General features: G+C 49.3%; 1 protein-coding gene across 2 annotated transcripts; it reads left to right on the top strand.

The window, feature by feature from the left end:
- The first annotated feature begins 8,927 nt into the window (after positions 1-8,927).
- Mcl1 (MCL1 apoptosis regulator, BCL2 family member) lies at positions 8,928-13,157 on the top strand. Of its 2 annotated transcripts, XM_050124581.1 has the most exons (3): positions 8,936-9,647; positions 9,915-10,162; positions 10,836-13,157. In XM_050124581.1, exons 1-3 carry the CDS (start codon positions 9,023-9,025, stop codon positions 10,950-10,952), a joined length of 990 nt encoding a protein of 329 aa, XP_049980538.1. In that variant the 5' UTR covers positions 8,936-9,022; the 3' UTR covers positions 10,953-13,157. The 2 variants fall into 2 exon arrangements, with proteins under 2 accessions (XP_049980539.1, XP_049980538.1); XM_050124582.1 differs by lacking the exon at positions 9,915-10,162 and having other exon boundaries at positions 8,928-9,647.
- The last annotated feature ends 5,829 nt before the right edge of the window (positions 13,158-18,986 follow it).

Below are 18,986 nucleotides of genomic sequence, written 5' to 3'. Positions count from 1 at the left end.
TAAAAATAACACAAAACATTTGCAAAACGTAGCCTTACCTGTGAGGGCTATAGATCACGGTCAGGGCTGTGACCCTTCTGGACCGGGTACACAGGTCATAGGTCAGCACACAGGGCTTGCCTAAGGCGGGAGCTGGCCAGTGATCCCAGCACTTATGACACAGAGGAAGGATGACCGAGAGTTCAAGGCTCCTTAGACTACATGAAATGCCATCCCTTCCCCCCTCCCCCACCCCCCCAAAAAAGACAAAGAATGAAAAAGTGTCTTCCTGAGGTTCTGGTTTTGATCCTCAGAACCAGAAAAAAAAAAAGTCCCTCTTGCTGTGGAGGTGGTGGTGCACATCTTTAATCCCAGCACTCGGGAGGCAGAGGCAGGTGGATCTCTGTGAGTTCGAGGCCAGCCTGGTCTACAGAGTGAGTTCCAGGTCAGCCAGGGCTTTAGAGAGAGACCCTGTATCAAAATAAACAAAAACAAAACAAAAAAAAAGTACCTACCTTTCTTACCATGAGAGGCTGTAAGGATAGACCAAGAAAACTGCCTTAGATTAGATTATGTGGAGATATATATTTTTTCTTTCTTTTTGAGATGATGTGTTACCATGCCCAGCAAGTTTTTTGTTGTTTTGTTTTTTGGAGTTGAGACAGGATCTCACTGTGAAGCCCTGACTGGCCTCAAACTCACAAAGATCCACCTGCCCTGTGTCCCAAGTCTAGGATCAAAGGTGTGTGCCACCACGCAGGACTCCTGCAAGGTCTGTTGCTAAAGGTCTAAGCCTGAGGGCTGAGCGAGGCAGAGGCTCCAGTGAGGTGCACGGGGAGCGGGGCTGCAGGCTCCTCTGGGGCGCACACACCGTTTTCCTGTGCATCCTTCTTGACTCAGGGGACCACTTACTTTCCCTAGCCTGTACTTATTTATGCCCTTGGTCACACTTAAGCAACTCAAGCTGTGCAGTCCTAGGGAGACAGGAAACAGATGGTTGCTATAGAGACGTCTGAACACACACTGAATATTGCAGCAGGCTGGAGAGCAGTTTCTGGGTTTTGCTTGGACTTACTTTTCCCCCTCTTGACCTGCTATTTTTCCATCTCTTCTCACTTTTTTGTTTTGTTTGGAGGATGTTTGTTGTTGTTGTTGTTTTGTTTTGTTTTGAGACAGTTTCTCTTGTAGCCCTGGCTGTCCTGGAGTCACCAGGCTGGCCCTGCCTCCTGAGTGCTGGGATTAACGCTGGACCCCACCACTGCCGGCTTTTAGTCACATATTTTATTGTTGTTCTTTTTGGGTTTTTCTTTGTTTTTTTGTTTTGTTTTGGGTTTTTTTTTTTTTTTTTTTTTTTTTTTTGGTTTTTTTTTTTTTTTTTTTTTTTTTTTTTTAAGACAGGGTTTCTCTGCAGCTTTGGTGCCTGTCCTGGAACTCGCTCTGTAGACCAGGCTGGCCTCAAACTCACAGAGTTCCACCTGCCTCTGTCTCCCAAGTGCTGGGATTAAAGGTGTGCGCCACCACCGCCCAGCTTTTATGCACATTTTTATACTTTACATTCCTGACCCCCTATGCTGGTTCCCAACTCCCTAGCACTGACCTGACCACTTCTTTTCCTTTGGAATCACAGTTTACACAGAATTCCTGGGGGTCTGGGAGAGGGAAATTAATAACAGCAAATGTAATGAAATACATGTATGGAAATAATGAAATCCATTACTTTGCATGCTAATTAAAAAACAACATTTGGAAGCTGGAAGTAGTGGCACAAGCCTTTAATCATAGCACTTAGGAGGCAGAAGCAGGTGGATCTCTGAGAGTTCCAGGCCAGCCTGGTCTGCAGAGCAAGTTCTAGGACAGTCAGAGCTATGTAGAGACCTTTTCTCAAAACAACTTGGCCTAGCCATGGCACCTTCTATCCCAGCACCACAGAAGCAGTCTGCACAGCAGGCTTCAGAGCGGCCAAGCCTACATAGTGAACCCGCTTTGTTTTGTTTTATTCAAAAAAAAAAAAAATCAAAGGCCTGGCGATGGTGGCGCACACCTTTAATCCCAGCACTCGGGAGGCAGAGGCAGGTGGATCTTTGTGAGTTTGAGACCAGCCTGGTCTACAAAGTGAGCTCCAGGACAGCCAGGACTGTTAAACAGAGAAACCCTGAACCCTGTCTTGAAAAACCAACAAGAACAAAAAAAAAAACCAAAGTCAACAAAAAAAAGCATTAATTAGCCAACAGTTGTGGTGCACACTTTTAATGCCAGCACTGCAGAGGCAGAGAAGGGGGATTCTGTGAGTTGGAGGCCACAGAAGGTGTTTCAAACAACTCAGGGCTCCATATAGTGAGGCCCTGACTCAGAACAAGCGTATGCGGCCTTCCCTGCTGGTGGTCTTGACTTTGTAAGTTTCTGACTAATGAAATCACAGCCACTCTCTGGGAATCCCGGATGAACCTAGCCAATGTCCATCATCCTGGCCAGGAATTAATCAAGTTTGCTTCTAATTTGACTGAAAAACAAAAGCATTAATTAACTGGGCGTGTTGACTTAGCCTTGCACTCCCAACCCTCAGAGGTAGAGGCAAAGGATCATAAATTCAAGGTCCAGGCACCAAGATCTCTCGGCATGCAGTCACTCGCTGGAGCCTGAGGGTGTGAGTTCACCCCTGAACCCACAGAGTAGAGTGAGGACTCCCACCCAGTCAGTGGTGCCCTCCTCGCGCCTGCGCACACACAGTCAGCGGTGCCCTCCTCACGCACACAACACACTACTGAAAGAACATTCTGGGCTACAGTGAATTTGGGGCTCATTTGGGCTATGTGACCTCGTCTGAAAACATGTCACTCTCTCCTGCCTAGGAAGGGGACAAAGGGAGCAACATTCTTCAGGGTTGTGGCTTTTGCACTGTACAAACCCTATTCAAGGGGCCGGCTGCATGCATAGCAGGCTGTTACTGTACTGCTGCAGGGTTTGTTGGTGTGGCTTCTATGGAAGCTTTTAGAAAATCAAACACACCAGGTGGTGGTGAGGTGGATGTTTGTGAGTTTGAGGCCAGCCTGGTCTACAAGAGCTAGTTTCAGGACAGGCTACAAAGCTACAGAGAAACCCTATGTCGAAAAACAGAGAGAGAGAGGGGGGGGGGGGATCAAACACATAATTTTTATTTTTTTGTATTTTCTTTCTTTGGGAGGGGGTGGGCAGGGATTTTTTTTCTTTCCTTTTTTGGTTTTTCGAGACAGGGTTTCTCTGTAGCTTTGGAGCCTGTCCTGGAACTAGCTCTTGTAGACCAGGCTGGCCTTGAACTCACAGAGATCTGCCTCCTAAGTGCTGGGGTTAAAGGCGTGCACCACCACCGCCAAGGGCAGGGATGTTTGCTCCCATTTAACAGGGTCCCACATAGGCCAAGCTGGATGACCTGGAGCCTCCGAGCCCCTTGTCTCCGTCTCTCCAGTCCTGGGATTCCGGGCATGTGCTCCCATAGCATATACATTAATATATGTTCCATACATTATGGAACGCTACAGGGCAGACCCAGGGCTTCCTGGATGCAAGTGAGCGCTCTCCCTGGAGCACCGCAGCCCAGCCCTTGTATTTCATGATCCCAGCGGACAGGTAACTCCACCCCAGAAGCAGGTTAAGAGTTTCTCTTCTTCATTTTGATGACCATCTGTGATTAGGCCTGTAAAGCATATGGACACTGGAGGAAGGAAGAGGGAGGGACAGGAGTTAGGCTTGATAAGGGAGATTGTTTTACATGTAAAGTGTTCACGGGGAGCCAGTGAGGCTGCTTAGCATGGAGAAGCGTTGCTGCTGAGCCTGATGACCTGGGGTTGAGCCCTGTGACCACCCACATGGTAGAACTCGAGGACCAACGCCCACACATTGTCCCCTGCACAGCCTCCGTGCATTCAGACTTGTGTAATAAACTTTTAAAAAATTAAAACGTCTGTTTCAGCTGTGGAACCAAGACATACAGATGTGACTTCCAGTGGGAAACACCGGCAGCAACTAAGATTTTCAAGACAAATCGTCAAGGACTAGTTCCAGAAGTCCTGAGCCCCTTTGTCCATTTCAAGGGGGAAAAAGTAACTTCCTTTTTGCTTTTTCTCTGAGACAGCATCTCACTCTGTGTCCAGACTGGTGTAGAACTCACGATGTAGCCCAGGCTGCACTTCCCATGATCCTCTTGCTCCAGCCTTCTGAGTGCTGAAAGTTTAGACAAGAGCCACCAAGCTTGGGTCTTGGGTTGCAAGCCTATAATGCTAACCCTTGGAAGACTAAAGCAAAGGATTCAGGGCCAGCCTGTGCTACACAATAGCCAGATCCTAGCTGAAAGCAAAACAAAAACGTTCAAGGGTTGAGGGTGGAGGCTTAGTAGTAGAGCTCTTGCCTAGTGTGTTTAGATCTCTGGGGTCAGCCTCCTCTCCTCATGCACACACAAGCTCCCTTCAGAAACAACAAGAACTCCAAGCTAATCCCTAGGAGAAACACAGAATGATGCCTGAGACTTTCTAAAAGACAAATTTTGGGAAATTCAAAATAAAGGCCGAAGAGCCACAGAGCTGTTGGTAACAAATTAGAGTGTGGGAATGCACCTCAGCTGGTAGAGTGCTTGCCTAAGAGAATCAGAAAATAGATTCATCCTCCCTACAGAGGGAATGCAGGGCCAGCCCTCTCACAAGTTAGGGGACCTGTGCCAGAGCGGATGTCTGTCTGAGGAGAGAGTCCCCGGCCACTGGGATGAAGTTCACAGAGCCAGTGAGCTTGCTTCCTGTGCTCTCATGGACTTCAGTATGGTATCACTTAGGCATCCCTAGTCAGTCAGGGTCTTGGGGGATGTCTGCTCGCAGCCCCTCCTCAGTCTCTCTCCTGCTGGGGACACAGTCTTTCCTGCGGTGTCTGTTTCTTTGTGTCCGATTCCCTAGGAATCGAGATTATCCTTTTACTTAGCAGGCTGCCAAGGCACCTTTTGGTGAATATGTCCCCCAAAATACAACAGCTCAAAAGTCAGGCATTTTAGGGAGTTAGGACTTGTCAAATATGACCGAGACCTAGGGAACTGAAAACAAGACTCCTGGGTTAGGTGGGGCCCTGAATAAACAGTGGCATTATTTACACGAGGAAGCCCCTTCATCTGGAGGCTCGCACCTCGACCAGCATGCCTGGCGTGTTTGCCTGCTGCTCTGCGTGACAGAGGTCTCCTCAGAAAGGCTCTGGAATGTCCTAGCTCTTTAAGAATTCTATTTGCTCAGTGTGCTTGACGGATTCTGTGGTCACCATCATTGTCAGAAAATCGCCTGAACTGCCGGGCGGTGGAGGTGCGCGCCTTTGATCCCAGCACTCGAGAGGCAGAGGCAGGTGGATCCCTGTGAGTTCGAGGCTAGCCTGGACTACTGAACAAGTTCCAGGACAACCAGAACTGTTACACAGGGAATCCCTGTCTTGAAAATCCAAAATAAAATAAAATAAGGCAGGCAGGGTGGCCCATGTCTGCAATCCACAGTGTTCTGTGCGAGCTCTATGATATGGTCAGAGAACAACCCGAGGACTCAGTTCAATCGTTGTCCCGATGGTCCCTGGGATCAAACTCAGATCCTCAAGCCTGTTGATCCCCGCACCATCTTCCAGTGTCTTCTCTACTTCCACCCTTCACTGTAGGTCCCTGTTGTTTCTCTTTCTTTGGGATTTTTTTTTTCTATATCATCAAGGTTGGCCTCAAAGTCACAGTTATCCTCCTGCCTCTGCCTCTGAGTGCTGGGATTAGCAGCCTGTGGCTCCAGGCTCAGCTTTCACGCTGTTGTTCAGTCCTCAATTTAGATATCAGTTCTACCGCACTACCACACAAAAACAGGTCGGACTGCCCACGGCGTCTACTTGATCTCAAAGGACGTCAGTAGTTCTCCCTGTAGCGTTCAGTGCGGTATTTTCAGCCTTGTGAGTAATGATGGGGCAGTATTTTCAGCCCTGTGAGTAATGATGGGGCAGAGGCATAGCTCACACGCAGCCTCAGGAGTTCCCAGTTAAACCGAATTCTTGACTTCAGTGCAAAAAGGAATTTCAGAATAAGCCAATATTAAGCCAAGTTGGAGTTAGATATTTTAACATAGTTTTTTTTTTCTGTTTGTTTTTGGAGAAAGAGTCTCACTATAGTCCTGGTTGGCCTGAAACTCAGAGATCCTGTCTCCAACTCCAGAATGCTGGGATTGGATTTTGTTTTGTTTTGAACTTGTTTGAGATAGGCTCTCAGGTAGCCAATCCTTGGAGTCATTACATAACAAGATGACCTTTGACCCCCATCTTCCTGCCTCTGCCTGTCAAGTGCAGGGATGACAGGCGTGAGTCGCCACTCCTGGCACAGCCTTTGTTTTTGTTTTGTTGTTTTGTTTTTGTTTCTGAGAGACAGGCCTCTTTCTCTGTAGGCCTGTCTTAGGCTAGATTTAGCACCCTGTCTGAGCATGCTGGCTCAAGGTGCGCACCGTCATCTAGGGCAGTGTCATCTGCCTACTGTATCGTGGAACAAGTCCTCCTTCATCCCTTTGCGTCCACTCCCTTCTGTCGATTCATCCTAACCCATTATAGCCATGAAACTGAATTAGCACGTACACTAACTATGGTAGTATCAGGTTTCCCGACTGCCTACGACAGTCCAAATCGATACTAGGGCTGTGGCGCACACGCCTTGGAGGCAGAAGCAGAATTAGTTAGTTCAAGGCTATCTTCAGCTATACAGCAAATTTGAGTCCAGCTTAGGCTACATGTGACCCTATCTCAAAAAAAAACCGTTATTTTTAACATATTTTTATGGTTTATTTAACTTTATTTTATGTGCATTGGTGTGAAGCTGTCAGATCCCCTGCATCTGGATCTTCAGACAGTTGTGAGCTGCCATGTGGGTGCTGGGAATTGAACCCAGGTCACTCTGGAAGAGCAGTCATTGCTCTTAACCACTGAGCCATCTCTCCAGCCCCCTCAAAAAAACTTTAAAAGGGGCCTGTTGAGATGGCACCTAAGTCTGGTGGCTCACAATCCCTGTAATGCCTCTGACTTCCAAATGCACCTGCACACATGTGCACAAACACACACACACATACATATATATTTTGAGACCAGATTTCTCTGTAGCTTTGGAGCCTGTCCTGGAACTCGAGCCAGGCTGGCCTCCAACTCATGCTGAGCTGCCTGTCTCTGCCTCCCAAGTTCTGGGACCAAATATGTGAATATATGAAAATTTTAAATTTAGACAGAGTGTGGCAGCTCATATTCCCAGAATGTAGCCGATTGAAGCAGGAAGATGGCCTCCAACCTGGGCTAGACTCTCTTCCCTAAAGCCTTCCTCTAGCCACCTAGCCCGCAGGGTTTCTCTAACTCCAGCACTCCAGTTGACGAAGCCCCCTCACCCCGCACTTCACACTGTGCTGGTTGCGCAGGAGGAGACATTTCTTACAGAAGCGGTCCTTAGTCACTACGATTACAAAGTGCTTCCCTCCACACTCCCTGCCACATCCTACAAAACTGGGATTCTAGATCCTGCTTCCAAGCAGTCGGATGGTTCCCTGGCTTCTTACTAAGCTGTGGTTTAACACTGACACGCTCAGTGGAGGTCTCAGGAGTCGGCTCTTGCCTTTCACCACCTGGGCTCTAGGGAAAGAACCGGGTCCTCAGGCTGGCGCCAAGTGTCTTTACTTACTGGTCCATCTCCCAAGTCCTGAAATGAAAGGTGTGCCATCACTGCACAGGGTTTGGAACCCAGGGTTTTCTGTTAGGCAAGCGCTCTAGCAATTAAGCCATATTCCTAGCCTACAATTTCTGTTTTGTTTTGTTAGAGCCTGGGTCTCACTATGTAACTGTGGCTGGCTTGGAACTTGCTTTGTAGATCAGGTGTCTTAAAAAAAAAAAAAAAAAAAGGACAGGGTTTCTCTGTCTAACAGTCCTAGCTGTGCTGGAACTAGCTCTTGAACTCTTGAATTCAGAGTTCTGCCTGCCTCTGCCTCCTGAGTTGGGATTAAAGGTGTGCGCCTCTACCGCCCGGTGGTCCCCACCTTCTTATGAGATGCTGGGGACCAACTGAGTTACACCCTTAGCGGTCATAAGTGACTGTTTAGAGCAAGCTCATTAGGTAGCCAAGTCTAATCTTCCAAGTGTCCTGCCTCTACCTCCTCAGGGCTAGACAAGCTCTCTACCAATTGAGCTACAGGCCCAGCCACCATAAATGATTCGCTTTTAGACTTTATTCTTTGTGTGTGGCGGTGAGGAGTTGGGCTCTTGTGGCAGCCGTTGGAACTCTGTGAGGCTGGCTCGCTGCTTCCGAATTCAGGTCTTCGGGTTTGCGTTTCAGTGACACAAGTCTGAACCATTTCAGAGGCTCCACATAAATAACTCTTTAATAGTGGTCCGTCAAGTGTCCTCATTTTTGAAACAGTAGAAAAATGACGCAGGTCTCCCATAGCGTGCTCCTATTTACTCAAATCTTCTATCCTCCCCATTCCTTTTCCCTCTATTTCTAAGCGAATCAATGGTTTCGAGTTAGGTGTGGTGCAGGGACGGGCTGGAGAGATGCCTGGGCGGTTAAGAGCCCTGGCTGCTCTTTCAGGACTCGGGTTCGACTCCCAGCACCCACATGGAGGCACACATCCACAAATAATAATAATTAATAATAATTTTAAAAGTGGTATGGTTTAAAAACGAAGCGCATGGTGCAAGCCTGTCATGCCAGCACGAGAAATGCTAAGGCAGGACTAGCTAATGTCCGGGACAGCCTGGACATCAAACCCTGGCACAAGCACGGACCCGGAGCAGAGGCGCACAGGGCGGAAGGAACGCGCGCGCCGCCAGTCGGGTCGTTAAGTAGCCGGGCCGGAAGAGCCGCGGTCCACGTCCGGCGCGGCTCTCCGGAAACCACGCCCCTTTCCCTTTTACGGTAAGAGCCCGCTTGCGTCAGAGAGGCCCTAAGGCGGCGGCCGGTTCCAGCCTGGCCCACTCCTGACTTCCGCCAGCCTCGAGTCTGGAGTCGTGGCCTTCCCCGCTCTCGTCCCCTCTCCTGCGGCGTCCGATCATGTTTGGCCTGCGGAAAAACGCGGTGATCGGCCTGAACCTGTACTGCGGCGGCGCCAGCCTCGGCGCGGCCGGCGGTTCTCCGGCGGGGGCGCGCCTGACCGCCGAGGCGGCCAAGGCGCGGCGCGAGGGGGGAGGGGAGGCCGCCCTGCTGCCCGGCGCGCGGGTGGTCGCTCGGCCGCCGCCCGTGGGCGCGGAGGACCCCGACGTCACCGCGTCGCCCGAGAGGCGGCAGCTGCGGGCGCCCGGCCTCCTGGCCGTGCCGCGGGGGGAGCTGGCCGCGCCGGCCGCCGCCATCATGCCCGGTGAGGAGGAGCTGGACGGCTGCGAGCCCGAGGCGCTCGGCAAGCGGCCGGCCGTGCTGCCCCTGCGGGAGCGCGGGAGTGCGGCGGCCGCCGACGGCTCTCTGCCCTCCACGCCGCCGTCGGCCGAGGAGGAGGAGGAGGAGGAGGACGAGCTGTACCGCCAGTCGCTGGAGATCATCTCGCGCTACCTGCGGGAGCAGGCGGCCGGCGCCAAGGACGGGAAGCCGCTGGGCGAGGCGGGCGCCTCGGGCCGGAGGGCGCTGGAGACCCTGCGGCGCGTGGGCGACGGGGTGCAGCGCAACCACGAGACGGCCTTCCAGGGTAAGCGGCGCCCGGGGCGGGGCGGGCCGGGCCGTGCGGGAAGAGCCCGGGCGAGCTGGCTCCGCACCCGGCGTGTTCTGGCCGTGAGTCATTGTTTCCGCCCATCTGGCAGTTGGGTTCAAAAGCCGGAAAGGGTGGGATGTCAATGTCGGCGTGGGGTCCGCCTGAGCGCTCCAAGAGCCGAGTCCCTCGCCGTGGGTGGGCAGGGGTCGTGGCCGGCTGCAGCAGACAAAGGAGGCCATGAGGTTGCGTGCTTTTCTCCCTCAGGCATGCTTCGGAAACTGGACATTAAAAACGAAGACGATGTCAAGTCTTTTTCTCGAGTGATGGTCCATGTTTTCAAAGATGGCGTAACAAACTGGGGCAGGATTGTGACTCTTATTTCTTTCGGTGCCTATGTGGCCAAACATTTGAAGAGCATAAACCAGGAAAACTGCATCGAACCATTAGCAGAAAGTATCACAGATGTTCTTGTCCGATCAAAACGGGACTGGCTTGTCAAACAAAGAGGCTGGGTAAGTTTGCCTTACGGTTTAAAGGGGCCGTGGAGTGGAAATGGGGTGCAGGACTTAGTGAAGGTGGAGGCAGCTAAAGGTTTTTACAAAGCTCCCGGTTCCAGATCTATGTACATCTGGTTGCTTAACGTTGGACGTTGTAAGGGGGGGGGGGTCCAAAGAAAAAGTGGTATGGAGGTCTTGAACTGTACCAGAAGGTCTTGTATTCTGTAGGTTCTTCTAAGTTGGGTGATCTTCAGAGCAGTGGATTTGAAACCTTGAAGTAAGGGACCCCTGCGATGACTAAATGTACATACCCTGTAGGCCCTCATTTTAATCCAGTGGAGACGGGTAGAGCCTGCAGCTCAGATGTTTTATACCCAAAGAGCTCTGGTGTGAAGTGTGCTCAACCTCATTAGGAAACACTGACCCCACGGGAGAGATGCTTCCGGGGGCTCTGAAGAGTGGTAGCGTTTGTCTGGTTGGGCCCTCAATTCTTGTTCACCTTGTGCGGTACAGCTGTGAGCTAGTCTAACTCACCGGAAACTCCAGACACGGCTCTTGCATCCCGGGAATATTGGATAGTTGTTTCGCCATTGTTTCGGGGGATATTTTAATTAATCCTTTCTCTGTATTTAGTGTCACAACGGCAGAAACCCATGCTTGAAAAATGTGCTTTTCTTTTGTTTTCTAGGATGGGTTTGTGGAGTTCTTCCACGTGCAGGACCTAGAAGGCGGCATCAGAAATGTGCTGCTGGCCTTCGCGGGTGTGGCTGGAGTGGGGGCTGGGCTGGCCTATCTGATCAGATAGCCTTGGGAGTGCTAGGTGTCTCTTAACTCCAGCCACCAAACTGCGTGCTTCTGTGAAAACCAGTGTATTTATGAAGTTGGACTTGAAGCTGCCCCGGCTTTTAACAATCCAGGAGTTCCACTCTAGCAACATAGCCAGAAATAAAGCAAGTGGCTACAGGATTGTGGCCAACAAGAATAAATACATGGGGAAAGTGCTCCCTCTTGAAGAGTTACTCTCTGAAAGAAGCAAAGTTTTCACTCAGCAGACTTTGGGAGGCCATGGAGGACTTGTAGATTGGACGAAAGTGGTTAGATGGACAGACTTGATTTCCTTGTCCTGAACGGAGTGGCCAGTCGTCAGGCTAGTCATAGAGCTCAATAAATATCAGAATCCACCACTGTAGTGTCGCAAAGAAGCACTAATAATGACGGTGACCTGTGCAAATGGATGTAAGCTGCAAGTAAAAACTTTGACTGGAAGCCACAGGAGTGAACGAGAATGTGAAGGGAGGCACGCCACGGGCGCCCGCGATCTCCCAGGTGTGCTTGTTGACAAAGCCCACGTGCTCAGGATGTGTAGGCCTGTCTACTTTGGCTTGGTTTGGATGATTCTTAAGTTTATTAGCCTAGTAATGGCCAAAAGTACTTGACTAAGCTTCCACTAATTAGTTACAAAACTGAAAAGCCTCAATTTTTAAGAGAAACAACATATAAAATGTATTTGTCTGTAAAAATTGTATATATTTTTACAGAAAGTCTATTTCTTTGAATATAAAAGAGGGAAGGCTCTGATTTAGTTTTTCCATACCCTTTTGAAAAGATTTGCAACTTGTAGTTAAAATCTATTTCTTACAGCTTTTTAGAACTTTGTCATGACCAGTACTAGAGTATACACAGAACCAGCTGCGCATGCACTGGCTGTAGTGAGGCAAATCAGATTCACAACTATGCAGGCTTAATTTTCCAGTCTGATTTTGTATTGCAGGTAGATGTAAGACATTTGACCCCCCCGGTGACTTACTAAATTGTAAAGTGGTTTGGGAATTCAGGCTAGAGTCATAACCATGGTGCTATTCACAAGCTTACTTGTTTAATACAAGTTTAAGCCTGGTGTTGTCAATAAAACAAGTATGTGTTTCTTTTCTACTAATGATTGCTAAGCTTTGTTTTGAATTTCTGTGTTGGTTTCTCTAGGTGTCTCACTGTTATATAGAATTAACCATTCTTAAATCCTGACTTGTGATGCTCCCTCTGGTCCCTCTACAGATAGAATTGAGGTCCACACATCCTCACCCCCCAACTAGGAACATAAGTCATCTCCCTCCTGTCAGTCAGCAGAGCTTTGTCTCCTTAGAGGCTTTGAGGCCTTTGACCAACAGGAGCAATGTGGGTAGTATCAAAAGTCACAGCTTTAACTGTCCCAGAGTGAGTATGCTCACTTAAATTTAGAGAAAGGAGGGTTTTGTTAAGCCTCAGTTATCTGAAAGCTGACTGGTAAACTGGAGGAGGTTGTTTAAGCTGTGGTCATTGGGAAGCTTCAGTCTCAGAGTGACCTTTAGTCAGGACTGCAGATAAAAATAGGCATGAATCAGATGACTAAGAATGCAATGGGGAAGAAGTGCCCTGCCTGTCCAGCCCAGCCCGAGGTCATCTTGTTGGAGCTGTTTGTACCTATGTATTTATCCTTCTTGGTTATAAATGGCTTATTTATGTTTATCTCTTGGAATTAAAAGCACTTTACATAGTTTGACCCTACAGGTTAAGGTGCCTAGAAGGCGCGCTCCCATATCCAGTTGTGGAAGTTTGTGTTTGTACCGGTCTGTTCCTAGTGGGCTGTTCTGGTTCCAGGGCCATGCAGACTTGGAGAGCCCAAGTGGTTGAGAAAAGGGGTTTATTTGGAGGGAGAAGAGGCACGGTCCAAGTGCTGCCTAGCTGCGTAGTTGAGACACCCTCCAGAGTGAAGGGGGAGGGGCTGCTGGAAAGATAGCTCTCAGCAAACTTGTCTTACACTTCTCAGGGAAAACCATACCGTCTTCAAGCATCCATGTACATTCTAGCTGGGGTGGTGAACACCTTCAATCCGGTAGAACCAGCATTTTTAACACCTGTTCCTAAAAGGGTTAGGACCAACTGCAAGTTAATGTGGGTTGTAAAAAAATGTGTTTCCCTAACTTGTTTCTTCTCTTAAGGAAAAAAAAATAAACCTTTTTTTTTCTCCTCCAAAGTAAGGTGTGGTATATGGGTCTTTTCTTATCGCCTTCCTTCCCCATTATGCAAGTCTCTTTAAGGAAGTCAGCAATGCATGTAAGTGAACTAAAAACAAAAGTTAAAGTCAATTTGCCTCATAGCAAAGGGGCAGAGAGCCTGTATCTGGAGTTTTGTGTGTTGCGCTACTTAAACTAGGCCCTTACTTTTCTGTGTTGGAAGAGAATGCTTTTTGGTCTCCTTTAAGATGGCCACAAAGTAGCCCAGCCTGGACAGTCTTCACCGCTCTCAGCATCACACTGCTTTTATCTTAAGTTCAAGGCTGACCCTGAGCTTTTCATTCTGCCTCCACCTCTGGTCCTCTGCTTTAGCTGAGATGGGTGTGTGCCTTGTTAGGGTGCTGTATCCCAACCTGCCCCTGCTCCCCAAGCTCGGAGTAAACCCAGGACCTTGTGTGTAGTAGGCAGGTTCTTCACTGAGCCTCTCTCAAGCACAGGATTTGGTGGTGCAGTGCTGTGAGGTCCTTGTTAATGCACAGATCAAAAGCTGTCTTTACCTTGTGAGTTACTAAGTATCAGTGTGCACGTAAACAATTTTCCCTCCTGAGCTCAAACTCAGGCCTGGTGGCAAGTGCCCCTACCCACTGGGCCATCTCACCAGGGTGATAGCGCGTTGTGTTTGTTTGTTTTTAGTATGGAAGGGTTCACAAAGCAGTAACTTCACCACCTCCACCCTGCTTTTGAGATGAACAAGATTATTCACCTGAGGTTTTAGTTCTTAGCTGTCAAGGCCACTTCTTCCAAGGAGGTGAGACTAAGCCAGTTTGAAGAACTGTCCTGCCTTTGTTGTCAAATGCCTTTAAAGGGAGCCGAATCACCATGGAAATGTGCAAATTTGAGGTTTGCATAACTGGTTTTCAGCCACAAACACTAATCAAGCAAACAGCATCCCGTATCTTCTACTCAGTTTTGTCTGTTTAAACATCTGTTCCGTCTTCCATGGGCTTCGTCACCAGATGACAGTAACTTTTTACTGATTTGCCCCCCCTCCTTCCCCCACACACGTGGTTTCACTGTGTAGCCCTGGCTTTCCTGGAACTTACTCTAGACCAGGCTGCCTTAGAACTCAGATAACGCCTGTCCCTGCCTCCTGAGTGGTAGGATTAAAGGCCTGCCCGCCACCACCGCCTATCAGTAACTTTTTATTGCAAAATTGCTTTGTGCTGGGCCTAGTGGCTCCTGTAACCCATCACTTAGACTGAGGCATAAGTACTGCCTGGAGATCAAGGCCAACGGGCTATGAAATAGTGTATGGGGGTGTGTGTCTTTGAGACTGGGAGCCCTAACTGGTCTTGCAGAGGGCCTATGTTCAGTTCCCAGGGTCCGTGTTTGACTAGTTACTGTAGTAACCAGTTTCAGGAGATGTGATGCCTCTTGGCCTTGAGCCCTGTTCACACAGACACAAAGGGAATGTGCTTTAACGACTAGTACACACAAGGTTCCGAGTTTGATTCCATGTTGAGACAGTGGCACCCAGGTAAGGGTAAGATTAACATGCTAAATTTTGCTTGGTACACCAGCAGGATTGCATCGGGTCCAAGGCAAGCCATGCTACGGAAAGAGACAGGCCCCCAAAGTTTGACTGGGTTAAGTTTTGCTTAGTACTGTTCCTGGTGATGCTTTGGAAGTTTTGTTTTTAGTTATTTTTGATACAAGACCTAGGCTTGCATTGAACTTTGGATACTCGTGCCTTGTCCTGTGCCACCATGATGAGCCCCATGGGTGCCTGTGATGCGAAGCCGCTTCTGTGCACTGTGCCTTTACCCCGAATGGAGCAGTTCCTGTAGGGCACCAGGGGAGGCTGAGGTCAGGCAGGGTCGCAGCACCGCCACACAAGGACGCCCAAGACTGGAGAGGTCCACTGAGAACCAGTGTTCAAGGTCAGCCTTTGGGATTTGGAAGCTGGTGTGGGTTGTCTGAGAACTTGTTTGGGAAAACATTAAAAAGTGGGTGTGGTGGCGCATATCTTAATTCTGCCCACCACTTAGGGGTATAAGCCAACCCGGACTCTTGCTCAAAGAGTGACCTAAGTCATAGAGGGGCACACACCTCAGCCACCCTGGTGTGTGGCACAACTAATGTTCAGTTCTCTTTTGCTTCTTGCTGTGCAGACCCAAATTCTGGCCTCCTGCCTCTGCCCCTCAGGTGCCAGACAGGTGTGTGTCTGCATCAGCCTCGGAACCCAGGGCCTCCTGAGTACGAGGCAAGCCTGCAGACAGCCACCCAGCCCTTTCGTTTTCAGTTCTTGTGCGGGTAAGGGGTGCTGAAGTTTAAACAAGAGCGTCCAGTACTGAGCGAGCTTCTGCTGAGCTGCACCTGCTGGCCCGAGAACCAGGTCATCTGTTGCCCCAGAATTTTCTTTCCAAGTTGGGGTGTTGCTCATTTGTTAGGGTGGATGTTGAACCCTTGTAAGGTCCTGAGTTCAGTCTTCTGCACCCCACTCTCCCCCTCCCCCCACTTCCTGAAACTTAGTGGCACCCTAGCCCAGGCTGGGATCCAGTTTGGGTTGATAGTCTTGTCTTAGCCTCTCAAAGTTGTGGCATGAACTGGCCAGAAGGCAGCCGAAGAACTTTCTCTAAAGTAAGTTTTGGTAACAGAGTTAGAGTGGAAAGAGCATCATTGGTGTGGGGGGCTCCATCCGGATGCCCGAAGCAGGGCACTTCCTGCAGAAAGAATGTTGTAGGGTTGGCTCCTAGCTTCACTTGTTCAGCCGAGTTCTGCCTTGGGGGGGGGGCACCCCCACCCCCACCCCAGTGCCTTCTCTGGAGAGTTGAAGTCTGGTTCTGTCTCAGTTCACAGCAGTTACAGCCTTGGTGTTGCTTATCTCAGTTATGTGGAGCATCTGGAAGGGGGAGGGGCTTCCTCCCGCGCCTGCTGAGTCAAACAACTCTTGAGAATTGAGTGGGGGTTTTGGTTTTTTTTCCTCTGAGGGCAGGGGTGGGGGGGTTCCGAGACCGGGTTTCTGTGTAACAGGGCTGGCTGTCCTGTAACTTGCTCTGTGGATCGCCAGCCTCTGCCCCTTGAGTGGCGTGCTGGGATTAAAGGTTTGTGCCACCACACCAGGCTTTTTTGTTTTGTTTTGTTTTGTTTTGTTTTGTTTTGTTTTGCTTTGAGTCCAAGAGCCACTGTGTTGTGGGAGAAGGGACTGACCCCGGGTCAGTAATTCTTCACTGACGATCTGAGACAGGGCTAGCCTTGGACTCCCTCATTAATCGAGGCTGCCCTTGAATTTCTGACCCTCCTGTCTCAGGTGCTGAAATCATAGCCTGTGCTGCTGCTCCAGGCTATGCACGAATAACGAGGAAGAACTGAAGTCTTTCTATAGCCCTGACTGGCTTGTGAATCTATACGTAGACCAGACTGGCCTTGAACTTGCATTCATCTTCCCACCTCTACCTCCCACGTGTGGTAGCTTTGTAGTTCTACAAAATAATAATAGTTCCTGACATCTGGGGAGTGTGTCCAGAGCCCCCTAAGTCCACTGGCCCTAAGGTTACCACAGCCAACTTTATAGCGGTTTGAAAACTGTGAAGTTTTGTTTTGTTTTGCTTTTTCATTTGTTTAGGAGTGTTTTTAGTTTGTTTTCTTCTTGAGATTCTCTTTTTTGGGGAGGGGGTGCACGCCTTTAACCCCAGCACTCCGGAGCCAGAAGCAGGCGGATCTTTGTGAATTCGAGGCCAGCCTGGTCTACAAGAGTTAGTTCCAGGACAGGCTCCAAAGTTACAGAGAAACCCTGTCTCGAAAAACAAAACAAAAGATTCTATTTTACTTATTTTAGTTTTTGAGACAGGTCCTCACTATGTAGCTCTGGCTGGCCCAGAACTTGCTATGTAGATCAGGCTGGCTCAAACATGAGATCCCCTGCCCCTGCCTCCCAGGTGCTAGGATTTGGAGCATGTGTCACCGCATCCTACTCCGGTTTTGACATGGGGTCTCACTATTTAGCCTTAGCTGGCTGGGAACTTGCTGTAAGTAGACCATGTTAGCCTTGAACTCCCAGAGAGCTGCCTCCCAAGTGTTGGGACTAAGGTTTCTGGCCCAGCCTGATTTGGTTTCTTTTAGTTACCTGTATACAGGAGGTTATGCAGTTGTGAGTGTGTGGGTCTCTTGGAGCTGCACCTCCAAGCATTTGCAAACCGTTACAGATTCTGTTGTAAACTCTGGGACGCAGGCCCTGGATTTTTTACAGAACTCTTAAGGTTGAGTCCTCACCAGCCCCAAAGAGCTAGTCTGCAGTTTTACTTTTTCTTTCGGGGTAGTCATACAGAGTGCTATATAGTCTGGTGATTGTGGACGTCAGCTTCTGCCCTTCAGGATACGACCCCCGCGGTCTGCCCAGTGGCCTCTGGGAGTGCAGTATACATGGACTAGCTGTTTTACTTCAGACATCCTTGTGCCATGGGCTCAGTCTTCCCAATGCTGGAGTTACTGCCCCGTCCTTATCTAACGTTCTCAGGAACAGCCGGTTATGCTCGAGCCTGAACACCAGCGAGTCCACCTCAGACTCTCAGCCAGGGAGAGCAGGTGTGTTTCTAACAGGACCAAGAGCACACTCTGCAGAACAAACCTTAGTGAGAACAGCCCTTGAAAGTTACTAAATGCATGGTGTCTCCTGCTCTTCTTAATCTCGTTCCCGTGGGAGACTCAATTACTGCCCTTCCCATCCTGATTCAGAAAACCAGTTGGCTCTGGCTGCCCAGACTTCCCCACAGACTGCATTTTTCTTGCCCATGAGCTCATTGTTTTGGCTTCTTTGCCAGCCTGTTGGGGATCTGGGCTTCTAGTCCCCTGACTGGCTGGAGCTGCATTCCATTCAGAATTTCCCCACCCCCACTCGGTGTGATCACATGTGTGTTTGTTTATTCCAGTTAGCCTGGAACAAGGTGTGCTGGGAAAGAAGCCAAGAAAATAGTCACAAAAAAGCTTCAGTGTTAGTATTATCCTGGATTGGAGAGGTTTGCAGCCTTTTTGAAGAATATGGTTTGCTGTGTGTACTAGGTGGTCTCAAACTCGTGGCGGTGTCTGCCTTAGCCACCACTGCATGCTAGAGTTATGAGCATGGACCACCACCATGCCTATTTCTGAATCTCCTCTACCTAGATCTGCCCTACAGCCTTTGCTGTGTGCCTTCAGTGTACCTGGAGCAGTCTCTGCCTTGGACATGGGATTAGGGGACAGCTGGGCTGCCACAGAGAAGCAGCTGTTAGGTTTGTTGCACACGTTTCCTGAGGATCATAGTCTTGTTTATTTCCTTTTGACCCTGAGAACCCAGATCTGAGAAGTGCACTACAGCCCGCAGGTGAAGGCTGCACAGGGGATTCTCCTGGTGTGGAACATTCCGGACTAATAGTAGAAGCTTGATATGTCCTCTTGCCTTCCCCCTGCCATCTCTTCATTAAAAAAAAAAAAAAAAAAGACACTGGGCAGTGGAGGCTCACACCTTTAATTCCAGCACTCAGGAGACAGAGGCAGGCGGATCTCTGTGAGTTCAAGTTCAGCCTGGTCTACAAAGGACAGCCAGGACTGTTACACAGAGAAATCCTGTCTCAAAAAAAAAAAAAACAACCCATAAATTATGCCAGCAGTTCTAGTCTAGCATAGAAAAGGCAGACAAAAAGGGTTGCCTTGAGTTCGAAGCCAGGCTGGGCTACAAAAAGACCTTAGTCCAAGGAAAAATTAAAAAAAAAAAAAACAAACCAAAAACCTGCAGACAGCAGCTGTGGGAAGTGAAGTTCTGTCATTTCTCAGAACTCCCTCCCTCATGAGGCAGTGAAACAGAAACAGGGAAA

The sequence above is a fragment of the Alexandromys fortis genome, unplaced genomic scaffold (assembly GCF_014885135.2).
Source record: "Alexandromys fortis isolate MF-2015 unplaced genomic scaffold, M_Fortis_MF-2015_v1.1 scaffold_218, whole genome shotgun sequence".
Taxonomy (NCBI): Eukaryota; Metazoa; Chordata; class Mammalia; order Rodentia; family Cricetidae; genus Alexandromys; species Alexandromys fortis.
This window is presented reverse-complemented; position numbering and strand designations above follow the sequence as displayed.

Excerpts from the sequence above, each read along its gene's own strand:
- Mcl1 (XM_050124581.1), top strand. The coding sequence starts at position 9,023 with ATGTTTGGCCTGCGGAAAAACGCGGTGATCGGCCTGAACCTGTACTGC. Across the intron at positions 9,648-9,914 it reads CCACGAGACGGCCTTCCAGG|GCATGCTTCGGAAACTGGAC; the intron begins GTAAGCGGCGCC and ends TTTCTCCCTCAG. Across the intron at positions 10,163-10,835 it reads TTGTCAAACAAAGAGGCTGG|GATGGGTTTGTGGAGTTCTT; the intron begins GTAAGTTTGCCT and ends TTTGTTTTCTAG.